Genomic DNA, 22,966 nt, shown 5'->3' with positions numbered 1-22,966 from the left:
TCGTTGCTACATTTTGGGATCCATCTCAAATGTGTTGCAACAAAAACATCAGAATATGGAAACCGCGGTAAAAATCATGAAAAGCCTTCAGGAAATGTTTGAGCATCAAGGACGCCAGGCACGTCAAGCAGCCATTAGGAGCATTATGAACATGCGCATGAAACCTGGGATGCTCGTGAGAGATCATATGCTTGCATTGATCGGTCAATTCAATGTGGCTGAGGTTTTAGGGGCTAAAATCAAATCAGAGACTCAGGTTGACATGGCACTTGAGACTCTCCCTGAGATGTTCTCACAATTCAAGGTTAGCTATAATATGAACAAGCTAAACATGTCCCTGACTGAGTTGATGAAGGAACTTCAAAATGCTGAAATTGTTCTTAAAACTCAAAGTGGTGATGCACTTGCTGTTGCTTCTGTTGGACCATCCTATTCCAAACCGAAAGGTAAATTTGGAAATAATAAGAGGAAGAAGCCCAACAAGAAGGGTCCACAGCAAAAAGCAAAGAAAGTCAAAATAGATGGCAAACCCAAAGGAAAATGTTTCCATTGTGGAGAGAAGGGTCATTGGAAGAGGAACTGCCAAGGATACCTAGCTTCCAAAAAGCAAGGAGGTGGTGAGTTATCATTTATTGAGTCTTGTTTAGTGGTTGATTCTACTGATACTTGGATTGTAGATTCTGGAGCCACAAATCATATATGCAATTCATTGCAGGGGTTCCAAGTAACCAAGGAGCTCAATGAAGGGGAACATACTCTTAGAGTTGGCATAGGAGCTGTGGTATCTGCAAGAGCTGTTGGAGTCGTTTATCTTTATTTTCAGAATAATAAACATTTGGTTTTGAGAAATTGTTATTATGTTCCTGACATTACTAGAAATTTGATTTCTGTTGCTTTATTGTTTAGACAAGGATATTTTGTCCATTTTTCACAAATGGTGGTTGATATTTCCTTGAATAAAGCTCCTATATGCAAAGGACATTTGAATAATGATTTGTATGTCTTAAAACCCGTTGACAGCTCTTTGTATCACACACAATCCAACAAACGAATAAAATTATCTCCCACTAATGAAACTTATTTGTGGCATTTGAGGCTTGGTCATATCAACCTTAATAGGATTCAAAAGTTGGTAAAGGATGGTCCTTTAAGTGATTTAAAGGTGGAATCCTTGCCTGTATGCGAATCTTGTTTGGAGGGTAAAATGACTAAGAGGTCCTTTAAATCTAAAGGACATAGAGCCAATGAAGTTTTGGAATTAGTGCACACTGATGTATGTGGACCAATTAGTGTTCAAGCTAGAGGCGGATTTCAGTACTTCATCACCTTCACTGATGACTACTCTAGATACGGTTATGTTTACCTAATGTCCCACAAATCTGAAGCTTTTGAAAAGTTCAAAGAATTCAGAAATGAAGTGAAAAAACAATTAGGTAAGAGCATAAAAACACTTCGATCAGATCGAGGTGGTGAGTATCTATCCAGTGGCTTTAGAGCATACTTATCAGATAATGGGATTTTATCCCAATTGAGCGCACCATATATTCCTCAACAAAATGGTGTCTCGGAAAGGAGAAATAGGACTTTGTTGGACATGGTTAGATCCATGTTAGGTTTCTCTACGCTCAGTACATCTTTTTGGGGATATGCTATTCAAACTGCAATATACTTATTGAACATGGTTCCTTCTAAGTTTGTCTCTAAGACACCCCTAGAAATGTGGAATGGGCGTATACCCAATCTAAGACATATTCGGATATGGGGATGTCCTGCGTATGTGCTCAAGAGAAAGATGGATAAAATGGAATCTAGATCAGAAGCATGTGTGTTTGTTGGATATCCTAAGGGAACGAGAGGATACTACTTCTATAGTCCTCAGGATAAGAAGGTATTTGTGAGTACAAATGCAACCTTCTTAGAGGACAGATACATAGAAGATCGTGAATCAAAGAGTAAGGTTCTTTTGGAAGAGATTGTTGAAACATCATCTACTCCAGAGATCCGCACTGAACCTACTCAGTTTGATTTCACATCTATACCACCATTAATCACTGTTTTTCGAACAACTGATATGGTGGAAGATAATGTTCCTAATGTTAATTCACCTCACCGTACCGACATGGAGAATGAGGCACATGGTGAAGAAGAAAACTCAAGGAACCAACAATCAAATCCAATCAACCAAGAACCTCCACGACTTAGACGTAGTGAGAGGGTCATCCGACCACCTTCTAGATACTTGCTCTATGGAGAGTCCTTAGAGGCAGTCTTTATAGAACAAGAGGAGGATCCCATTACGTACAAAGAAACTATGGAGGATATAGACGCTGACCAATGGAGGAGTGCTATGGACTCAGAAATGAGATCCATGTACACTAAATCTGTCTGGGATCTTGTAGATATGCCTGAAGGGGTAAAACCTATTGGGTGTAAGTGGGTCTACAAGAAAAAGAGAGGAATAGATGGAAAAGTAGAAACCTTTAAGGCTAGATTAGTAGCTAAAGGTTTTAGCCAACGAGAAGGAATCGATTATGAAGAAACCTTCTCACCTGTGGCTATGGTAAAGTCTATTCAGATTCTCTTATCCATTGCAGCTCATTTTGATTATGAGGTGTGGCAAATGGACGTCAAGACAGCATTTTTAAATGGAAATCTTGAGGAAAGCATTTATATGATGCAACCAGATGGTTTTATCCAAAACGGTCAAGAGCATAAAGTATGCAAACTTAAAAGGTCTATTTATGGACTTAAGCAAGCGTCTAGATCTTGGAATATCAGATTTGATCAAACTGTGAAGGATTATGGTTTCGATCAAAATCTTGATGAGCCTTGTGTCTATAAGAAAGTTTTAGATGACAAGGTGATTTTTCTCATGTTATATGTGGATGACATCCTACTGATTGGAAATGATGTGGGGGTGATGACATCTGCTAAGAGATGGTTGGCTCAACATTTTGATATGAAAGACTTGGGAGAAGAAAATTTTGTTCTAGGTATCCAGATCCTTCGGGATAGGAAGAACAGGCGGATTGCCTTATCTCAAGCTTCATACATTGATAAAATATTAGTGAGATATGCAATGGAAAATTCCAAGAAAGGTCAAACACCTTTTAGACATGGAATTCACTTGTCCAAGGACCACAATCCTAAGACTCAAAGTGAAATAGAATACATGAAAAGAGTTCCATATGCTTCGGCTGTAGGAAGTCTTATGTATGCTATGCTATGCACTCGACCAGATATTTGTTATGCTGTTGGGATTGTTAGTAGATATCAGTCAAACCCAAGACCAGAGCATTGGACTGCTGTAAAGCATATTCTCAAGTATCTTCGTCGAACTAGAGGGAATATGCTTGTTTATACAGCTTCTGAGCTGGCACCTGTGGGATATACTGATTCTGACTTTCAAGCTGACAGAGACTCTCGTAAGTCTACATCAGGATCTGTGTTCACATTGGGTGGTGGTGCCGTTATTTGGAGGAGTATCAAGCAATCTTGCATTGCTGATTCCACTATGGAAGCGGAGTATGTGGCGGCTTGTGAAGCAGCAAAAGAAGCCGTTTGGCTGAAAAAGTTTTTGCTCAGTCTCGAGGTTGTTCCTTCTGCATCAAATGTCATTACTTTATACTGTGATAACAGTGGTGCAGTGGCAAATGCAAAAGAACCCAGAAACCATCAACGTGGAAAACACATTGAACGAAAGTATCACTTAGTGAGAGATATCATTCAACGAGGGGATGTGACAGTGTGCAAGATAGCATCTGCTGAAAATCTTGCTGATCCGTTTACTAAAAGCTTACCTGCTGGAGCTTTTGAGAAACATATTCAAAATATGGGAGTGTTGGACATGTCTCATTTACTCTAGGGCAAGTGGGAGAAGAATGTTTAACAGTATTTGCCCATCGAGTAATTTCTCATGTATTATGACATTTTGAAATTATAATAATGTTTTATTTATTTATTCTTAAATAAATTATTTTGAGCAATGCATATGTCTATTGAATTGTTGTATTATTATAAATTGAGTGTTTATGTTGTTAAACACAGAAAGATTCAATTTATAATTCAATTCATATTTTTAATGTCCACGATCGGAAAATAAATAGGGACAAATTATTTTGACAAGATCGTTTTAATTTTATTGAAGTTTATCTTTGGCTTGGTAATAAAATTGGAGATACATTTTGATGTATTGGACTGGACCACGTGAGATTTGAATTTGAATTGACCATACTAATTCAAATCCACTAGGTTATCGTACATAGAACCTTAATCCTGAGTGGGTAATGAACTTTGATTACTAACTTGAAGTTCTTTGAGACATCAATGAGTGAGATCAGACCATTGATCAATATCTCGATATTTTGGGAACCAAAGTGAAATAACAAATAACATATATTCGCAAGATGGAATCCGCCACCTACATGATCATGAACTCACGAGTTCTTCTAAAAGACAGTAAAATTTGAGCTCAGTAATTCAATATTATTTGTTGAATTAATTATGTGATGCGATCACATGTGACTGTCAAATAGAAGATGAGGGTGAGTGGTTATGAATATCTAATATAGGCAACATGGTCATGGTATCCTATTTTAGATGTTTTAGTTGATCGACGGGGGTGATATGTTGGGTCGATCAATCTAAGGATGTAATTATTGATTTTATGCTTCAGTAATTTCAATTAAATTAAGAGTGCAATCTTGTTCTTTTAGTGGAGTAGAATAAGATTAATAAATTATCTTGATTAATCATGAGTTGATTAGATCAAATTAATTTATTGAAGCTTATTTTAATTGGGTCCGATCAGGTCCCTTTGGTGGCTCAAATATAAACTCAAATAAATTATATGAGTTATAATTTATGGAACTCGTAGGAATAAATTAATATGATTATAGTATCTTTATCTATGGAAAAGTTTGAATTAAAACTTTACTGATACGATAAGATTTGATACGATTGATAATCTTTTAATTTATGAAAAAAAGATAATTTCATTCTTGAGATTATCTTATCTTTCTAGACTACTTGATATAACGCAGTCTGGCAGAAAGTTGTATACCACGTATAATTTTTCTACGATTGAGTTTGAGAGAACACCGGAAAAGGGCTGGAGGTTTGAAGCGTTGAGTTGCAGTTTTGTTGCAGACAAGACAACGTAAAGCACGCTTCAAGGGTAATCTCAATTCCTTTGTGTGTAAATTAATTAATTCGTATTTAATACGTGAAACAATCATGATCCTGTTTTATGAGATTATTGGAATCACATAAAATTAATTTTTGTTTCTCAGTTTTGACTAACAGATATTTAATATGGATTGCTTTGCAATATTTAAAGAATATATTACAATTGACATTGTGGTGGAATTCATACGACGGTGTCCACTATGATTCTTTCTTGAGAAAAGACACGATTTTTATTATAAAATGTCCATAAAAGAATACCAAAATTTATTTATTGATTGATGCATTCGAAATTTTTTATAATGGATATAATCACGCAAAAGTAAAGCAAAAACAATTTAATTCGCAACAATTATGCATCGAAAGTTAGAATTATTTTAATTTGAGAAGGAAAAAAAACATAACTTTTGGGGACTATATATATATAGATCTCATGTATATATGTTTTGAGTACGAAGGTTGAATACATTCCCAAATGATTAGGTAATTTTAAATGAATTTGTTCTTTGTCAAATTCCCTAACCAATTCAAATATTGCACACCAACTAGAGTATTTTCCTTTTGATAACCCTCTTTCAAGTATTTGTTCACCTTACAAAATTAAAAAGAATTTTTTTTTTAAAAAAAAAGGAGGGATCATAATGTGCAAGTAGTGTGACGGGCCTTAGACCAATCAAGCCCATGAGGTGAATTTTGAATCCAGACCATTTGATGAAATGAGAACAATAAAATGGGCTTCAATTAAGGATCTAATTAGTTGGGTGCCCTGTATTTGGAGAAGCCCACTTGTTAACCCTTTGCTTTAGCTTTTTTGCAATCAAAAGTCAAGTCACGCCAAAATATCGCGAAGGGCATCCAGTCGAAATCTAATGGTGAGCTTTTCAAACAATATATTGACTTTTAGCAACCTTCGTCATTTTTCTACACTCGTGACATTATTTTCAAATTCAGTCTGATTTAAAAAGGATTTGATTGCTTAAGGTACCATTTAGTGCAAATATAAAACTTTATATTATTGTTTCATCCAACATTTATCTCGAGTTATAAATCATTGAAGGTAAAAATGATTATATATACACATTCCATTTTATTATTTTTGATGTTATATTGTGAATCGTTTATTATTTTATTTTATTTTTTTTATGTGAGAACCCGCAGCCGCTATTTTTCGGTGTACTCTGGATAAACCCCGGACTAACGCAATAGCCTGCAAACTACGTCAGTCAGATAAACCACACTAGGCAATCCCAGTGTGACAGGCTGGTCCAAGAAAGTGTTGGCAGTGAAAATCGAACTCCTGAGTCCTGACCTATGACCAAGAGTTCACCTACTTTATCAAATTGGACACCTCTTGGATGCTCGTTTATTATTTTATTTCACAAGTCAAGTGATGTCGAGTACATAAACTTATTCCAAACGCACTAGTTTCACAAAATAAATAGAAAGACTTTTGAAATAATAATACTCATGATAATGTATATTTTTTTTAAAAAAAAAAAAAAGTAAACAGAAGGACCACGCCCTTCTTTTTCTTTCGAGTTTCAACTTCAACTAATGCATCGAGGGAAAATAATAAATAAAAAAAATCAGATGATGAAATTCTAAGTTTAATGCCAAGCACATTCCATCACTTTTGTAAAGGGATAAACATGGGGCTACATCGATTGTCGACTGCGATTAGAATTCAATCCCAAAATTTAATATCTTTTCAATGGAAATAACACCTTTTTTTTCATTTGAGATTATTATATTTTAAAATCGAATATATCATGGGAAGTTAAGAATTTAACCTTGACCCGTGGTATAATGAATTAGATCTTAACTTGATTTAAAGTTTTTTTTTTTAAGTTTTATTAGTCTTTCACAAGTAATTAGCCCTATTGGACCTAGCAGGCTACCAAATACCAACCCCTAATGTAGGGCAAATTGTACGTACTTACCATGTAACACACATAACATGAGCATCGGGTACATCGACATGATTCAACTCTTGCTACGTCGATTCTCTAGAAGATCATTGATCTTTCGTTACAATTCCGATAAAAGAAAAGAAAAGAAGGCAAAATAAATAAATCCGAATTCCCGAACGGTAATAGATTAAATATTTGTACAGTACTGTACCGAAGACTAAGTTCAAAATACAAAAATTACAAAATCCCTAAAAACTAAACACAAAAATTTTTAAAAAAGTATAGTAATAGTAATATATTACAAGAAGCTAAAATATTGTTTATCGGATCTTCTTGCGGGTACAGTGAACCGTCTTGATTCGGGTCTGAATCTGCTCAAACTCCGAAATCCGACAGGGTATGGTGATCCCACCCGGATGATCGAATCCGTATTCTTTCTCGGATTCTTTCAACAAATCGCCGAATAGAGGGTGATTGAAGTACACAACAGGCACCAGAATCCTCTGAAAATCCCCGTCTTTATGGCCCACGTACACCGCCAGATGCCCTTTCGGGACGGGTGCGGGTTTTTCGAGAGCAACCGGGTCATGTTCGACCCGGGAGTAACCTCGACCTTTATCCAGTTTCTTGGATACCGTGGCTTTGGCTAATCTGCTCCCAAGGCGATGCGTCCAGCTGATGAGCTTGGATATGGGTTTTTTGACCCGGCAGACTGCCTTCGGGTCAACCCGAAAACGGTGATGCCGGGAAACTTTCCGGATCATGGTGACAACCCGGTGCTTGAACAAGAAACCTCGAGTCCTGCTCATATATATGTTGATATTTTCCAACCACGGAGGTACCTCCAAGCCCAATATTTCGTGGCGGCGGCGGCGGAAGAGGAGGTGGTTGGTGGCGGAGGATGGGGAAGAAGTGAGTAGGAGGAAGCAACTCAAAATGGAGGAGGATTCGATAAAGGGGTCAGATATTTAAACAAGAGAGAGCCGTGAAAAAGTCAAACGGACCGGACCGGTTCTGGAATGAAAATGGAGTGGAAGGTATAGAGAAGTTTCTTGCATTAAAACAAAAATCTTCATGAATTTATTGTTTTTGACACATATTATCGGGAGTAAATTATATTATGAATTTTCTAAAAGGTTATACGAATCGTTTTTGTTTTTCGGGAACGCAATTGCTACATTCGAATGTATATTGATTAAATTCTCGTGTTTGTAAATTATATTAATCGAGATAAATCTCACTACACAAACTTTGTAATACATACTCGATCGAGAGATTATTGACAGAGAAATAAACTCACGATCATTTGATTTTAGTCTTCATATTGACACATTTCACCAACTTGAATACCATATAATATTAATACGCGAGCATCTTAGTTCTATTTATTGAGTTTCATGTTGTTTTGATAATTAATTAACAAAAAACATTATTTATTTTGCTTTATTTACTTATATTCTATTCGATTCGTCCATAAAATATAGCAGACAAGCATTGCTAACGAACTAGTAATGGTATATGTTTGAAATATTTAAGGAGAAAAAAAATATACATTAAGCCCATAAGCATAGTAATAGTATATGTTTGAAATATTTAAGGAGAGAAAATACATTAACCCATAAGCATATTTTACAAGCGAGACGATTTTTATTGGAGCAATTGGAGTTTTTTTGTTTTTTTTTTTTAAAAAAACAATTGGAGAATTTTGTTGATCTTTATCGACAAAGTAATAAAGATGATGTATAATATTGAAAAATAAATAAATTTCTGTCAAAAAAAAATAAAGTTTTTTTTAAAAAAAAAACAATTGGAGTATTTTGTTGATCTTTATCGACAAAGTAATAAAGATGATGTATAATATTGAAAAATAAATAAATTTCTGTCAAAAAAAATATAAATAAATAAATAAATAATATTTATTTGGCTATTTGCGTCTTGTATTCAACATCGGGGGCTGAATGGTCAGCTTGAGAACGGCCACGTATCCTTATTTATTATTACTTTATATATATCCAACTCCCAACGCTTAGTATTATTAATTAATTTTTGAATCCATTAACTATATGTTTTGAGAAATTAAAGGCCACATCTTTCCCAACCAAGTGTGTTTCCCACCCAAATAATAAAATAAATAACATCTGTGCATGCATGCTCGAGTATAATTATAAATTTAAATGAGTTTAATATGTTTTAAAATTTTGTATTGTTAACATAATACGTATGATCCACGTCTATCATATATTAATTTCGACAACTCTGTAAATAAAAAAATTAAGTTTAAACTCATTTGACACTAAAATTTAATTGGAGTTTGAGATATGATCTTGAGTTTGAGATCTGCATCATTAGTAAATGATTGGATAGATGAATGATGTCTGAATTAAAAAAAATGTCACTAAAAGTATTGTTAAAAATATCGTTTTATACTCTCAAAAAAAATATCGTTTTATAATTCACAATAATTTTCAATTTGATACTAATGTATTTTTCCCCCTATTTTCATCAACGTTTTTTATTTTGAAAAATGATGATGATGAGAGAGGATTATATAGTTGAAAAATCAACGAAATTAATGTGTATATTTAATGAGATAATAATAATAATTGTTGGTGTCTTTGTGTCCTATATCGGTTGTAATAATAACCTGGGAGTCCTTTATATAAACAAGAGCAATCCTCACTTCTTGAGCTAGCTTTTGAGGTGAGTTAGGTTCAAATCATTCTTGAACGTGCAAGAGATGTGTTGGTATAATAATTTGTGTCTCATATTAGTTGGCTAAAAAACTTGACGAGTTCCATCATTATGTATTGGACGACCCATAATTGGTCGGTTAAATAACTTGTAAGCCTTTTATAAACAAAATCAAACATCGCCTCATAATAATAATAATAATAATAATAAGTCAAGGCGAGCGTGCAATCATATGGTGTTAAATTGCAAAAATGCCACGGTTTTCGAGCCGTCCGATGTACAAGTTGCATGATCATCCGTACACGATTGTACAAACCTAATTTTTTCGTGTGCAAGTACTGGGCCCGATTTCGGGCTACCTCAATGTGGATGGATAAAGATGAGAAAAAATCACGTGGGCCCGATATGTTTTGGTCGTATTGGGCCAATATATTTTATTTTGTCTTCACATGTAAATTTTTTAGTCCACAAAGCAAAAGCAATTATTGGAGCAATGGGGGTTTCGCTTCCCACGATTTTTTGTCTCTTTGAAAATGAAACATTAATTTTGCCCTTTCGGCCATTAAAAATCAATTAATTAATTAAGACGGCTAACGTACGGAGACTGTGTACGACTTCAACAGTCGAATGAATGAATGTAAGCTAGTTTTTAAAAGTATTTTTTAACTTTTTCAATATTTTGTGAAAAAAAACTGAAAAAAAATTAAATATTTTGTGAACGAAAAGTTGAGAAGTGCTAGCAGCTCTCCCAAATACTAGCTAAGTAAGGTTTGTATCGCTGATAGTGACAGATTTTTTTTTATGGACGAACTTCTCGCGTGCGACAAATCTAAGCTAAATGCACTTTGGGGCACTACTCCATTGGCGTAGCATCGACAAATCCCTAAGTAGAACTTCTTCTTATAATCACTCTGCTCTAAATTCATAAATTAATATCGTACGTACGTTTTTTTAAAAAAATACACATCGTGTATTTATGGGTATAGGTCGTCAACTCATTTTGTTTCACAACGTAGTGAAAAAAATATTGTTGGTTGTTGAATCAGTACATATCATTCTCTAGAAAATGTAAAATAAAAATCTATAGTCCGAATTTCGAGATGTTCAAAATTTATTGCCTCTAATTATGTAATTTTGTATCCTCACAATCGCTAGCTTCATGATATCATCACTTAATATGATGGATGGAGATATGAGTGCCTACTCGCCGCCATCGTTAGGTATTTTTCCCCTTCAAGTAAGTTGGTTAGAAAAAGTTATGGTTGGCCCTATTTCTGGATTAAAGCATGAGGCTACAAGAAAATTAAGAAATTATAATATATGTTATTAATGTTGAGATGTCTAACGTAATTAGTCCTGATATCAGTTTTTCAAATACCTACGATGCACTGCTACAACAAAAAATGAATAAACAAACATTGCAATTACAAAAAATATTGAATTTTAGAATACACTCAGATTATATATAATAATGAGTTGATAATTCATGACTTTGTTGATTAATTTAACTAAAACAATAATTGTAAGACACAGAAAAAGAATGCAGAGAATCGCCGATCATCATATATTTTTCTTGTAGCAAATTTAAATATAAAGTTACTTGAAATCTTTTTTAATAAGATGATCTTATGGATATATATATATGTGTGACGAGTTTATCTAATTTATATTTATATTGAAAAATAATATTTTTGACATAAAAATATTTATTTTAAAAAATTCAAACAAAATATCCATATAAAAAAATTTAACCATAAAAATGTCTCATATAAGTATTTACATTGCTACTATAGCTCGAACGGATTCGATATTAGCTCCATATTAATATAATAATTGCTAGTTGCCAGTTGCTAACAGTCCCTAGCAACCATGAGCCACCTAGTTCAATATGTTTAATATTATTTTTTAAAACTTAACATGTGTAATTTTCATGTCTCACACACTAGCATTGTACAAGAAATCTGTGAACGATCACTTAAACAAAACAATCTATTTTAGCAGTTTCTATATTTTTTTAAAAAAATTGTGTTTTAGTAATCGTTTACAGACATCCTATACATTAAGGACGGGTAATCAAAACTATATACATATATAATTCTATCCGAAGAGACAAACCCCTTTAAATTAAACTTGAAACTTTCATAAAATGCTTTGTATTGTAAAAAACAGGAAAAAAATGATCAATGTATATGAGATACTGATTTGATAGTATAAAATCTTCAAATTAAAATGAGTTTGTATTCGATGATATCAAAGTTAAAATGAATGATAGAATATACCAAACGAGATTATAAAAAAAATTTAATGCATGCGGTATAAATTTATTGTGTTTATGCATTGTTTAATATATTTATTTGTTCGAGATAATCAAAATTATGATAAAAATGTTTAAAAAAATTCAATATTTAAGTGTGTATTAACCTTGCTTTAAGTTTAAAATTATTGAAATTTAACTTTTGCACTTCAACCAACTCTGCTTTTTTTTCTTTCTTTTTTTTTAATCCCCTAGAAACAAAGACGGAGGGAACCTTCCGCTGGTGGGGGGCAGGGGCCATATTTTTTTATTCTTAAATAAAGATTAAAAAGTTAAAATAAATAAAAATAAAAATTGTGCATTGAAATTATTATTTTTTTATCTAAGTAATTTATTTTTTATTTGACGATTTTTTATTTTTTTGAAGTAATATTTTGTCCTATAATTATCTTTTTCTTGAAATATATGTGTTGTTCATTTAGCCCATGGTTCGCAAAAACGGTCACGGAACGGGTGGAACGGTCGTTCTGAAACGGCAACGGCAGCTGTCGCGACAAAGTTACGGGAAAAATGGTTGATTAATATAACACTGTTTTTCTTTAAAATATCGACGATTTCGCGGACGTCGCGGAACAAAACAGCAATTTCATAGATTTTTCGGACGTCGCGAAACGTTTTAGTTAATTTTTTCAATTAAAATTTTAGCAAATTATATAATTATTACTATTTTTATTATAAAAATATCCCGCGACCGTTCCGTGAAATTCCAATAAAATCGGAGTGATAGCCTTCACGATTGCAACTACGAACCATGATTTCGCCCCCTATTTGATTTTTCTGGCTCCGTCCCTGTCTAAAACCTGAATCACAAGTAAATGGACAGTTGAATTACATGTTGAATAGTCAAATGAATATATTGAGTTGACTTTTCCAAGGTAGGACCAAGTGATTAAATTAGACCGGGCATCGATTTCCCCACAATGAAAATAGGCTACGCCAAGTCGCCACTCTTGGTGCGGTGATATGGTCTTTTTCTTTTTCTATTTTTATTTTTTTGGTCCTTTTCTATTAGTAGTAGAGTCTGTAAAGACATCTCACTTTTTTTTTTTCCCATGATATGAGTTCCTTCCATCATTACTTTTTATTGTACTGATAAACATGATATGAGTTCCTTTCATCATTACTTTTTATTGTACTGATAAACCATTGAAATAATTGATAGCCTGCAAACCACGCTAGTTAAATAATCACATTAGACAAGTTTGTACAACAAGTTAGTCCAAAAAATTGTTGGTAGAAAATCAAATATCTGACCACTGGTCAAGTGCTTACCTACTCTACTAACTTGAACACCCCTAAAACAGAAAGTGCCTCACTTTGATCCCAAGTGCCGAAGTGGTGGTGGAAGAAGTGAAGAACCTCACCCCATATAGTAGTGATAAATACTGTATAAAATTTTTTGGTAATTCATTTTTCAGACCATTGGCAACAAAAATTATACATGTGCATTCATGTATTGGATCGGGAATTTTGTATATTTCCGCGAAGTTAACCGTATGAAACTTTTCAAATTTTAAATGGAAAATCATATTTTGTAAAAATATGCTATGTTTAAAAAATGCACGTAAAATATAATATAAAATTTTTATGAGACGATCTCACGAGTCAATTTTATAAGACAGGTCTCTAATATGACTTTACTGAAAAAAATATAGTTTATATGTTAAAAATATTATTTTTCGCTATAGATATTGATCGATACATCGAATTTCCGTTTCAGGAATTTGATACATGAGACTGTGCAAAAGATTTACGCCATGGACTAGGATCCTCTACTGTTGCCCTTGCCACAGTAGAGGGTGATGTGCTTCGTTTCACATCACATCACATATTTCTTTTCTTTTTTTTTTTATATAAATTTTTAATTCATTTTTGTTATCTCCTTTCCCATTTGTTTCATTTTTACCTTTTTTTATACACTCTAAAAAATTTTTATATTGTCAAATTTTTTTCATTTTAACTTTTTGTTATCATTTTTATTTATATCATATTTTTTTATTTTTTAAAAATATAAATTAGTTTTTTTTAATCTTTTCAAAATTTCTTGTGTAATTTTATTATTGTAATTTATAATGACAATTTTTAGAATTTTTAGCATAACTACACATGTTTTTTGTAAAAATTTTTTATGGTATTTTTTACATATATTTATTTTAATTTAATTTTTTCAGTTTTTTGGGCTTTGGTTTCCTTCTATCTTTAATTTCCTTTCAAAATTTTCATTTTTAAAAATTTTTATACTATTTTTTTATATATTTTATATTCTTCCATTTTTTGAAATTTTTTTTTTCCCTTTTTGGGATTTTGTTTCGCTCTTTCGTTTCAAAATTTTCTTTTTTTTTCTTCCATTCATTTTAAAAAAATTATAACAATGGATATAAGATTTTTATTTAAAAAATATGATTTTCTTGATCATTTAAATTTCATTTTTTTTAATTTTTTGGATCCGAACATATTTATTTTGGAGTAAAATATATAATTATTCATTTTTGTTTTCATATCGACATATTTAATAAGTTGATGCATTATCTATTTTATTTTATAATAGATAATGATATCATAGATACTGCTTTTATATGTAAAGAACACACGAAAATATTCTTCCACAATTACCTTCTTCACATTGAATTTTTTTTTTAATTTCTCTTTTTAAGTCTACAAATTTAAAATACAAAAATCAAATTTTACTCCATGATAATTAATTTTTCAGAACATACACAAAATATGTGCTTCAATTACTACTTATATATATTATAGGACAAATTAGAACAAAAAAAATTGACAATATAAAAAAAAAAATTAGTGTGTATAAAAACTAAAAGAAAACAAAATACAAAGGAGATAAAAAAATGAATTAAAAATTTATATAAAACAAAAAAAAAAAGAAAAGAAATATGTGCTGTGGGGTGAAACGGCCACAACACGTAGAGGATCCTATTCCAAATATATAAGGGTAAGTCTCTTGTGAGACAATCTCACAAAAATTTACTAATGAGATGCATTAAACCGATTCATATATAGAGCGAAAAGTAACATTTTTTACATAAAAAATAATTTTTATTGATTGAACTAATAATAGATACACCTCATAAAATCAATCCGTAAGCAGTCTCTCAAGAGTTTTAGTAAATATATGAACAATTTTAAAAAAAAATGAATGGGCTGTCGGAACTATTGTAACTCTAGTTAGTCTAATTTATCGTATGTGGATAATTTTGAGGGGAGAAAAAGATTTAATAATTGGAGAAAGAAGGTAAATGGAAAATCCAATATGCGGCCCATCATGTAATGGGAATATTATATTCAAATGAGAAATATGCTAACCGGACAATATTTTTAGCCCGAGTTTTTTCCTGGGCTTAACCCGTTTCCGCCTCTCCCACCAAAGACTTCCATTCCGGAGACGGGGAAAAAGCTACAGCCTACGCTCTTCTCCAGTGTACAAGTGATTGCCCATTGTGGAGTGGTTGGATCTCGCAACCCGCCCCATTTCAACCGCACAGTCGGAGCTCAATCCGATTCGGGACTAACTGGAAACGGGTCGGATCTCTGTGGGCCAGACGCCGGGGAACCGCGAATGGATGCGTTGCAGGAGTCGGGATGGGAGGAACTCCGGAAAGAGGCTCGTAGAATTGAAAGCGATCTCGATGTAAAGCTCTCCTCGTATGCGAAGCTCGGTGCTCGCTTCACCCAGGGAGGTATGCTGTTAATTTGCATCCTAGCTCTTGGATTGTCGTATAATCTCTGTGACATTAATATACGTGAAATTTCATGGTTTTCGTGGTGGAGAGGCTTGAGTGGAGTTGATTTGAAATACGGAGCTTCCTGTTGCTTGCTACAAGTGTGAGGTGATTATTGATCAAGGGAAACTGGCCTTGGTGCTTAGTTGCATGGTCTTGGGTCCTCCCCGGTGCTGGGGCTGCGAGAAATGCAGAATCTGAGCCACATACAGTGTGCAGCGAGCCAGCGAGGGCAAATTGGCCCCTGTTTAGAAATTCTTGATTTTTTTTTATTACTGCCCAATTTTAGCTTGACATCATATACCTGCACTCAGGTAAAAAATTATTGAAGTGATTAATTATAAAGTTTGTAATTTAGTATCCCAACTCCGATGCAAGAGAAATGTACCGTGACAAGGTAGGGTCGTGGGAACAAAAGAGCATAAACTTGAGCTATTTTTTAAATATGTTTGGAAATTATTGTTTACTGGTCTGAAGCATGTTAGTGGTAATCGATGCTTATTGAATATGAGAAAAGAAATGATGTGCCAGAAACTTCATGTTCCCTTTCTTGTTGTGACTAGATTTTTAGAAAGTTCTACTCCTGGAATGTCTTTGACTTGCCAAAGACGTGGTTGATTCCTATTTAATCAATCTAATGTTTTTTTCCTGTTTTCTTTCCGTTATCCTAATCAAATTAGAACGCACGAGTTCTAAATATTTCAGTGTAATGCATAGGGAGTTATGAGGCTTAGGTTTTGAATCTAAACGTCATAAATTTACATCTTCTCTGTTTAGCTCGGTGCTTGTGTTTCTGATGTTTGGTTCGGTTTGCAGGTTATGTAGGTGCTAGTTCACCTACTCCTGGGTCTAGCAGGTCTTGGAAGTCCACAGAAATGGAGATTCAATCACTGCTTGAGAAGCTGTTTGATATAAATGACTCCATGAGTAGATGTGCAGCATCAGCTGCTCCTACCACTTCAGCCACTCAAAAGCTTGCCAGACATAGGGACATACTGCATGAGTTTACCCAGGTTATTTGCTCTCACGGGTCATCTATTGACCATCGTATGATACTTAAGCTTTTAATCTATATGCTAAGATAAAATTTTAGGAAAAGGAAAATGGTTTTAATTTTGTTCGGTTGTTTTGCCTTTTGAAGTTGATACTATGGTAGGCGAGATGTCACATGTTATCCTAAATTCTGTTAAGTTATTTTTTAAATCTGTGTGTGTTAGTTTGATAATATATTTGCACTATTTTCCTTCGTTAGATACTTAGAAAGTATTATTTATTTCAAGATAATTATTTATAACGACCCAAATATGGTCATATCATGTGAATTGACTTAAGATATTATGTAGGAATTCAGGCGTATCAAGGGAAACATTACCTCAATGAGTGAACACGCGGAGCTGCTTAGTTCTGTAAGAGATGACATTAGTGAGTACAAGGTGAGAAATGTTAGTTTTATGACCATTAGTAATAAATGGTTGAGATGCTAAGCTGTAAGGTGTGTTCTATGCAGACTTCTGGGAGTGGGTCACCAAGAATGCAGTTGCTCCGGGAGAGAGCTGCCATTCATGGGAGCATATCTCATGTAAGACATTTAAAGCAGCTTATTATTGTTTGGATAAATTTCCACAGCAATACTTCTGCTTTGCTACGGTGAACTTATGTGGAAGGATTGGAATTTGTTCACAATCATTTGCATGATTTTTGTGCCTAGACTGAATTCTGTTATAGATTATCCAGTCATATTGTGGCTAATTGAAACAGAAAAAGAAATTCACCGTTTGTTCAATGGCCGTAGAGTTGTTTAATATGGTTCCAAGGGTGCAATTTCGACATGCTTGAGCTTTCCTAAATTTTGAAGTACATTTGAATGTTTGTCTCTGCAATTGTTCGTTTAAGGAAAACGAGTTATTTTACTTGGACATAAAATTTTTTGGTATTTGTGTGATGGAAGTAAAAAAAAATAATCCAGCAACCGTATTGTTGTATTTTCCCTTGGATGAATGCAGTTAAAGTTTATTCTTTCTGATTGTAATGGCCTATCAGAGAATAATATCTCCATCTCTGGATTTATCAAATATCGTCTAAATGAACTCTTATTGGCTAGTTGTTGTAATCAAGCGTAACTCTTGCATGGTGGAATGGTGCATCAACATTAATAACTGAGAGCTATAAATGTTGATCTTTAGTATCTCTTTATCAAAAAACAATTGGTGGTGTTGAAATTTCTCAAAATTGATATTGTTCTGGATGATGGATAATATCTCATTATGCGCTTGAGGTATACATCTTCAGTCGAGATAGGGAGATAGAAGGATTAGGATGCAGGGATGAGTCAGTTTTGTGAAATAATTGTCTCAGGTGATAACATCACAACTGTAACAGCCAGGTTCGTATGCTGGTTTTGGAGTCTGTTATTAAATGTTAGGATGAATTTGTTGCGTCCATTATTCGTCAAGTGGAATTTCTTTGATAGATGAAGACATCATACAATTTATTTTCCACAAGGCGCTGCTCATAGATCTACCCGTTTAACACATGCTTTTGTCATAGTTTTTCACTCAGTCACTAATGATGGCTACGTCTCTGAATCACTGCCACTATTCCTGTTCAGGTTCTTATTTTTGCTCATCTTCTTTGACAACAATGAATTTCACTGCTCGTTCTTTTGGCCATTTTTGTTGTCCTTGTTTTTGTTCTTTTTATCCCCACAGTTGTTTTATATAAGAGGTTTAGGTTTGTTAAGATCAGGCATGCTATTATCCCTTCAGGCATTTTTGTCATATTCTTGCAGATCGATGATGTGATAAGTCAAGCTCAAGCAACTAGGACCGCGTTGGGTTCTCAAAGGACCTTGTTCGGTGATGTTCAAGGAAAAGTCAAACTACTCGGTGACAAATTCCCCGTCATTCGTGGCCTACTTGGTATACATATATATATATGTATATATATTTTTGAACGGGAAATTATATATAATTTCTTGTTTTTTTAATTTTTGGTGCTTTTGAATATGCATCCATTCTTGATTTTCTATTACACCATCTCAGGTTCAATCAGGAGGAAACGATCGAGGGACACTCTCATCCTTTCTGCAGTTATTGCTGCGTGTACACTGTTTCTTATCATTTATTGGCTTTCCAAGTAAAGATCTATTTATCTTTTTTGCCAAATAAGATGGGCTTTTTGAAGGAAATTTCAATGTGCTATTTTCTACAGAGTAATTGGTCTACTGTTTCCCAGCCATTTTTCCTTATGTCTTACCCATTAAACTTGCATCGACACCGTCTGCAGAAATAGCGACTTAAGAGACTCCATTTAGATTCTCTTTTTATGTGGTAGAGAAGAGAATTGATATCCTAGTTTTCGAAAACTCGAGTTCATATGATCAGGCGATCCGAGATAGTTGATTACACTTTAATAGTTACCATGGAGTAGATCTTGATCAGAAGATATTTTATGGAAAAAGTTCAATATCTCCTCAATATCCTCTTTTTTTTTTATTTTTTTTTTTATTTTGTGGGGGTCAGTTGGGCATGGTAGGCTGATAGCTGAATCATGGATGTAAAGGAGCTTTAAGGTCAATTAAGTTTGACATTTATTTTTCTGTAAAAAAGCTAAGCACTACACAGTCCTTGTCTAAAATTACCCTAAAACATGGGCTTTTTCTGTTTTTTCAACTTGGCAAATCAACTGTATGGTATGGTAACGCACGTAGCGCTGCGTAGCTATGACTTTTGTCGGGGAATATGCCGTAACATAGATTACTGAACCCGTGCCATACAAATTCTCATTTCCTTTGTTAAATGTAAGTTCTAATTTTAATTCTGAAAGAATTGCTTATATTTAAACTTGTTCCAGTTAAAAGATTGTGTACACATATATTTGAGGGAAACTTGAAATTTTGGTGGAATTCAAAATTCCTTGTATGTTCCTCTGGTAATATTGTCAACGTAAGTTACACGTTATATTATATTATATTATAAAAAGGGATTAAAGAGACCTGGGAAATTTAAAAATTATGTTTTCTTGTTTTTTTCTTAAAAAAAAAAATTAAGGTTGACCTACTAAGTCGATAGAATCATAGAACCTGACATGTTCTTTGCTTGTCGCTATAACATTATGCCACGAAAAGAGTTACATCTTTATTTTATTTTTGTAATTGTTTAATATTGTTTACGCGTTTGTTTAACATAATTTATGTATGTATGTGTGTGTATTTAATATCTGCGATATTTTCTTTTTTAGTCCCTCCTTTTTACCGTACTTTTTCGATTTGGTCCCTCGTTTTTCAATTCTCTCCACTTAGAACTTTATTTTGTATGCTTTTTCCCTGATTAAGCCTCCTGTTATTGTTAGTTGTATAGTTAAAAATACATTATATAAAGTAAGCAAATGTCTCGTTGATAATTTCCTGTTTAGTCCTCCATTTTATTGTTTTTTTTTCTTTCAATTTGATCTTTCGTTTCTTCAAGTGTCCTGAGTTAGTTTTTCATTTTACATTATTTCCCCTCATTTTCGTTTCATGCTTATTGTACAGTTAAAAATTAAGTTCTTAGCTCATGATAATCATTTCAGCCCATCAAAAGCCGTTAACTCATTATAACTAAAATCAAAATATACATTTCTAGATAAATATAAATCAAGTAAATAAGAAAACCACCGACTCTAAGGTAGTGTTTGCAACCTCTAAAAATAAGTGATTATGGAGATTCAATACTTAAATGTAGTCACTCGAGCTTTCATTTTCTGCCTTTGTCAGTAGTTCATCCCTCAAATTTATTTTTTTTGTATATATCAATACAATCGAGAATACGACATAAACAAGGGACTGATTAGATAATTATCCATGAAAATAATTGGCGACATAAAACATGCCACCTACAATTCGCAATTCAAAAACTTGAAGGTTTTTCTACATAATACCTGCAGTGTCTATCTCTATAGCTCTGTGGCTACTTCCTATATATATATATATAACTACATACACGTACACACACAGAGAGAGAAGAGTGTGTGTGTGTGTATTTATGTATGTATTTGTATGTATAGGGAGGCATAGGTAGGTATAGTAGGGGTTGAAGATGCCAAAAACATGATTCAGAGTCCACAGATCATTCATTGCGACCATTACCTTTCCATCTTTATCGATTTTCACACTCTCATGTGTGTGTTGATTGTGCCTATATAAATATATCTTTGAAAGCGATGCCTCATTTTTACTACACAACAAATCTCAACCCTCAAATTTCCCATTTCATCAAGGATAATTCAAATCATACAATATTTTAGGTGCAAAGTAACTCACAAAGGATGCTACGAAGCTCAATCACGATACGTGAGTCGTGAAATGGCTCGATCGTAGCCTTGCAAACATGAATGGCGCCGCGTCGCCCGAGCTTGTATGAAGGCTCGGTTGGTAGTCATGTTAATAATCTTGAAGTAAATGGAGTCGATCGCCATTAGTGAGGTGAATATATATAACATCACATATAATAATGATGATGATGCATGTTTAATATCAATTGATTAAATTAAAATTACATATATATTTGATTATATTTAGAAAACAAAATGTTAAATTAGGAGGTGGATGGCAATCTCAGAGCTCTACCTAGGAAATAGCAAGTGTCTAGGTAGCAGTAGTAGTACTAGGTCTTTTATTTTTTTCTTTAATATTGTACATGATCAGTACAATGTACTATATATGTTGGCTTAATTAATAAAATGTGAAGAGTGTTGTGATTCGAGCATGAGATTTTGCGAACCCCAAAAACTAAAAACAAAATAGTTTGGTGTCAGCTGACACATAATTAATCTAAACCCAAAATAATTGAAAGATATGCAACACGCGAATCGACAAAAATAATGGTATGATTAGTTAATGAGTACTGCCCTTTTTTTATTTTATTTTTATTTTTCTTGCTTTTTCCTGATAATTAACATGGTTAGGGAAAAATGAAAATAGTTCATTTTGATCAGTTAATTTGTTCGATTTAATTTTGGATTTCTTTTCGCTATGTTTTCGACGTTTTTTTTTATATTAACTTTTTCATTTCAATTATTTTTTTATCTAATTACTTACGTTATACCGAAAAATACTTATATGACATCGAAAAATATTAAAATAACATTAAATATTGTTGATTTATCATATAATCAACATGTCAATTGTCGATTAGACTAAAATAGTTGAAAATTGGAAAAAAAAAATATATATATATGCTAAAAGGTCCAAATTAAACCCAAAATTTGAACTTTATGAACAGAAACTCAAAATCGAACGAATTAATAGAAAAAAAAATAAAAAAATCATTTTCCCGGTGGAATATCTATACATGGATTTTTCTCTATTTAAAAAAAAATACTTTAATGCTTGACATGCTCAACTCGTCAATTTAATTAGTATGCGACTACGTAGTCGCGTGACTTTGATTAAGAAAATGTATATAATATCAAAATCGTTCACTAAATTGTGTTTTATGCTTTTTGTTATCGTTTATAATAATTGGTTTAAAAAAAGTTATCGTTTATAATAATTCGTTAACTGAAGTTCGATTAAAATCTTTTTAGGAATAATATAATCACACATTTTCAAAATTGAACCATTTCTATATTGAATAATTATTTTTTCTTATAGCGAAATATTGGGACAAAAAAAGTGTAGCTAAGTTGACTATATAGTATTTGTTACACTGATATATCAAGTCACATTCATGTAAGGTTCCACTAGTACACACCCTTTTCCATTATGTCCACAAGTCAATAACTTTTTTGAAGCGACAAATACAAAGCACCATCAAATATCCATTGGATAATTTCCTCCTCCCATATTTGATTTTTTTTTTTTTTACATTTTGTTAAATTTTTTTTCTTGAAAGAAAATATGTAATCGACGTTTCCATGCACGTATGCTACCGTATATTTTGCAAGTTGATTGTATAAAAACTAAGAAAAACGTGCACGTAAATTAAAATTTAATTTCATGTGGAAATTTTGTTATAATTGTATATGTTACATATATATCATCTATATCATTTGAAATTGGACCACTGAGAATCAAAAATCCAAATATTTGGTTCAATATGACATGGATCTCTCGTGATATTAACGTACACAATCGAAGCATCCTAAAA

At 33.0% G+C, this 22,966-nt stretch overlaps 2 protein-coding genes across 2 annotated transcripts; one reads left to right on the top strand and one right to left on the bottom strand.

Annotated features, from left to right (window-relative positions):
* Positions 1–7,249: 7,249 nt before the first annotated feature.
* LOC140892492 (auxin-responsive protein SAUR36-like) lies at positions 7,250–8,038 on the bottom strand. The gene has a single exon (XM_073301412.1). It carries the CDS (start codon positions 7,901–7,903, stop codon positions 7,415–7,417), a length of 489 nt encoding a protein of 162 aa, XP_073157513.1. The 5' UTR covers positions 7,904–8,038; the 3' UTR covers positions 7,250–7,414.
* Positions 8,039–15,450: 7,412 nt separating this feature from the next.
* LOC140890400 (Golgi SNAP receptor complex member 1-2-like) lies at positions 15,451–19,046 on the top strand. Its single transcript, XM_073298163.1, has 6 exons — positions 15,451–15,797; positions 16,656–16,852; positions 17,183–17,272; positions 17,347–17,418; positions 18,628–18,757; positions 18,881–19,046. Exons 1-6 carry the CDS (start codon positions 15,677–15,679, stop codon positions 18,976–18,978), a joined length of 708 nt encoding a protein of 235 aa, XP_073154264.1. The 5' UTR covers positions 15,451–15,676; the 3' UTR covers positions 18,979–19,046.
* The last annotated feature ends 3,920 nt before the right edge of the window (positions 19,047–22,966 follow it).

Source organism: Henckelia pumila, chromosome 3 (assembly GCF_033568475.1).
Source record: "Henckelia pumila isolate YLH828 chromosome 3, ASM3356847v2, whole genome shotgun sequence".
NCBI lineage: Eukaryota > Viridiplantae > Streptophyta > Magnoliopsida > Lamiales > Gesneriaceae > Henckelia > Henckelia pumila.
Note: the sequence above shows the minus strand (reverse complement) of the source record. Positions and strands in the feature narration are given on the sequence as shown.

Bases quoted from the DNA above. Each gene is read 5' to 3' on its own strand.
- LOC140892492 (XM_073301412.1), bottom strand. From the start codon at position 7,903: ATGAGCAGGACTCGAGGTTTCTTGTTCAAGCACCGGGTTGTCACCATG.
- LOC140890400 (XM_073298163.1), top strand. From the start codon at position 15,677: ATGGATGCGTTGCAGGAGTCGGGATGGGAGGAACTCCGGAAAGAGGCT. The intron at 15,798-16,655 runs GTATGCTGTTAA...TTCGGTTTGCAG, and splicing joins TGCTCGCTTCACCCAGGGAG to GTTATGTAGGTGCTAGTTCA. The intron at 16,853-17,182 runs GTTATTTGCTCT...GATATTATGTAG, and splicing joins TACTGCATGAGTTTACCCAG to GAATTCAGGCGTATCAAGGG.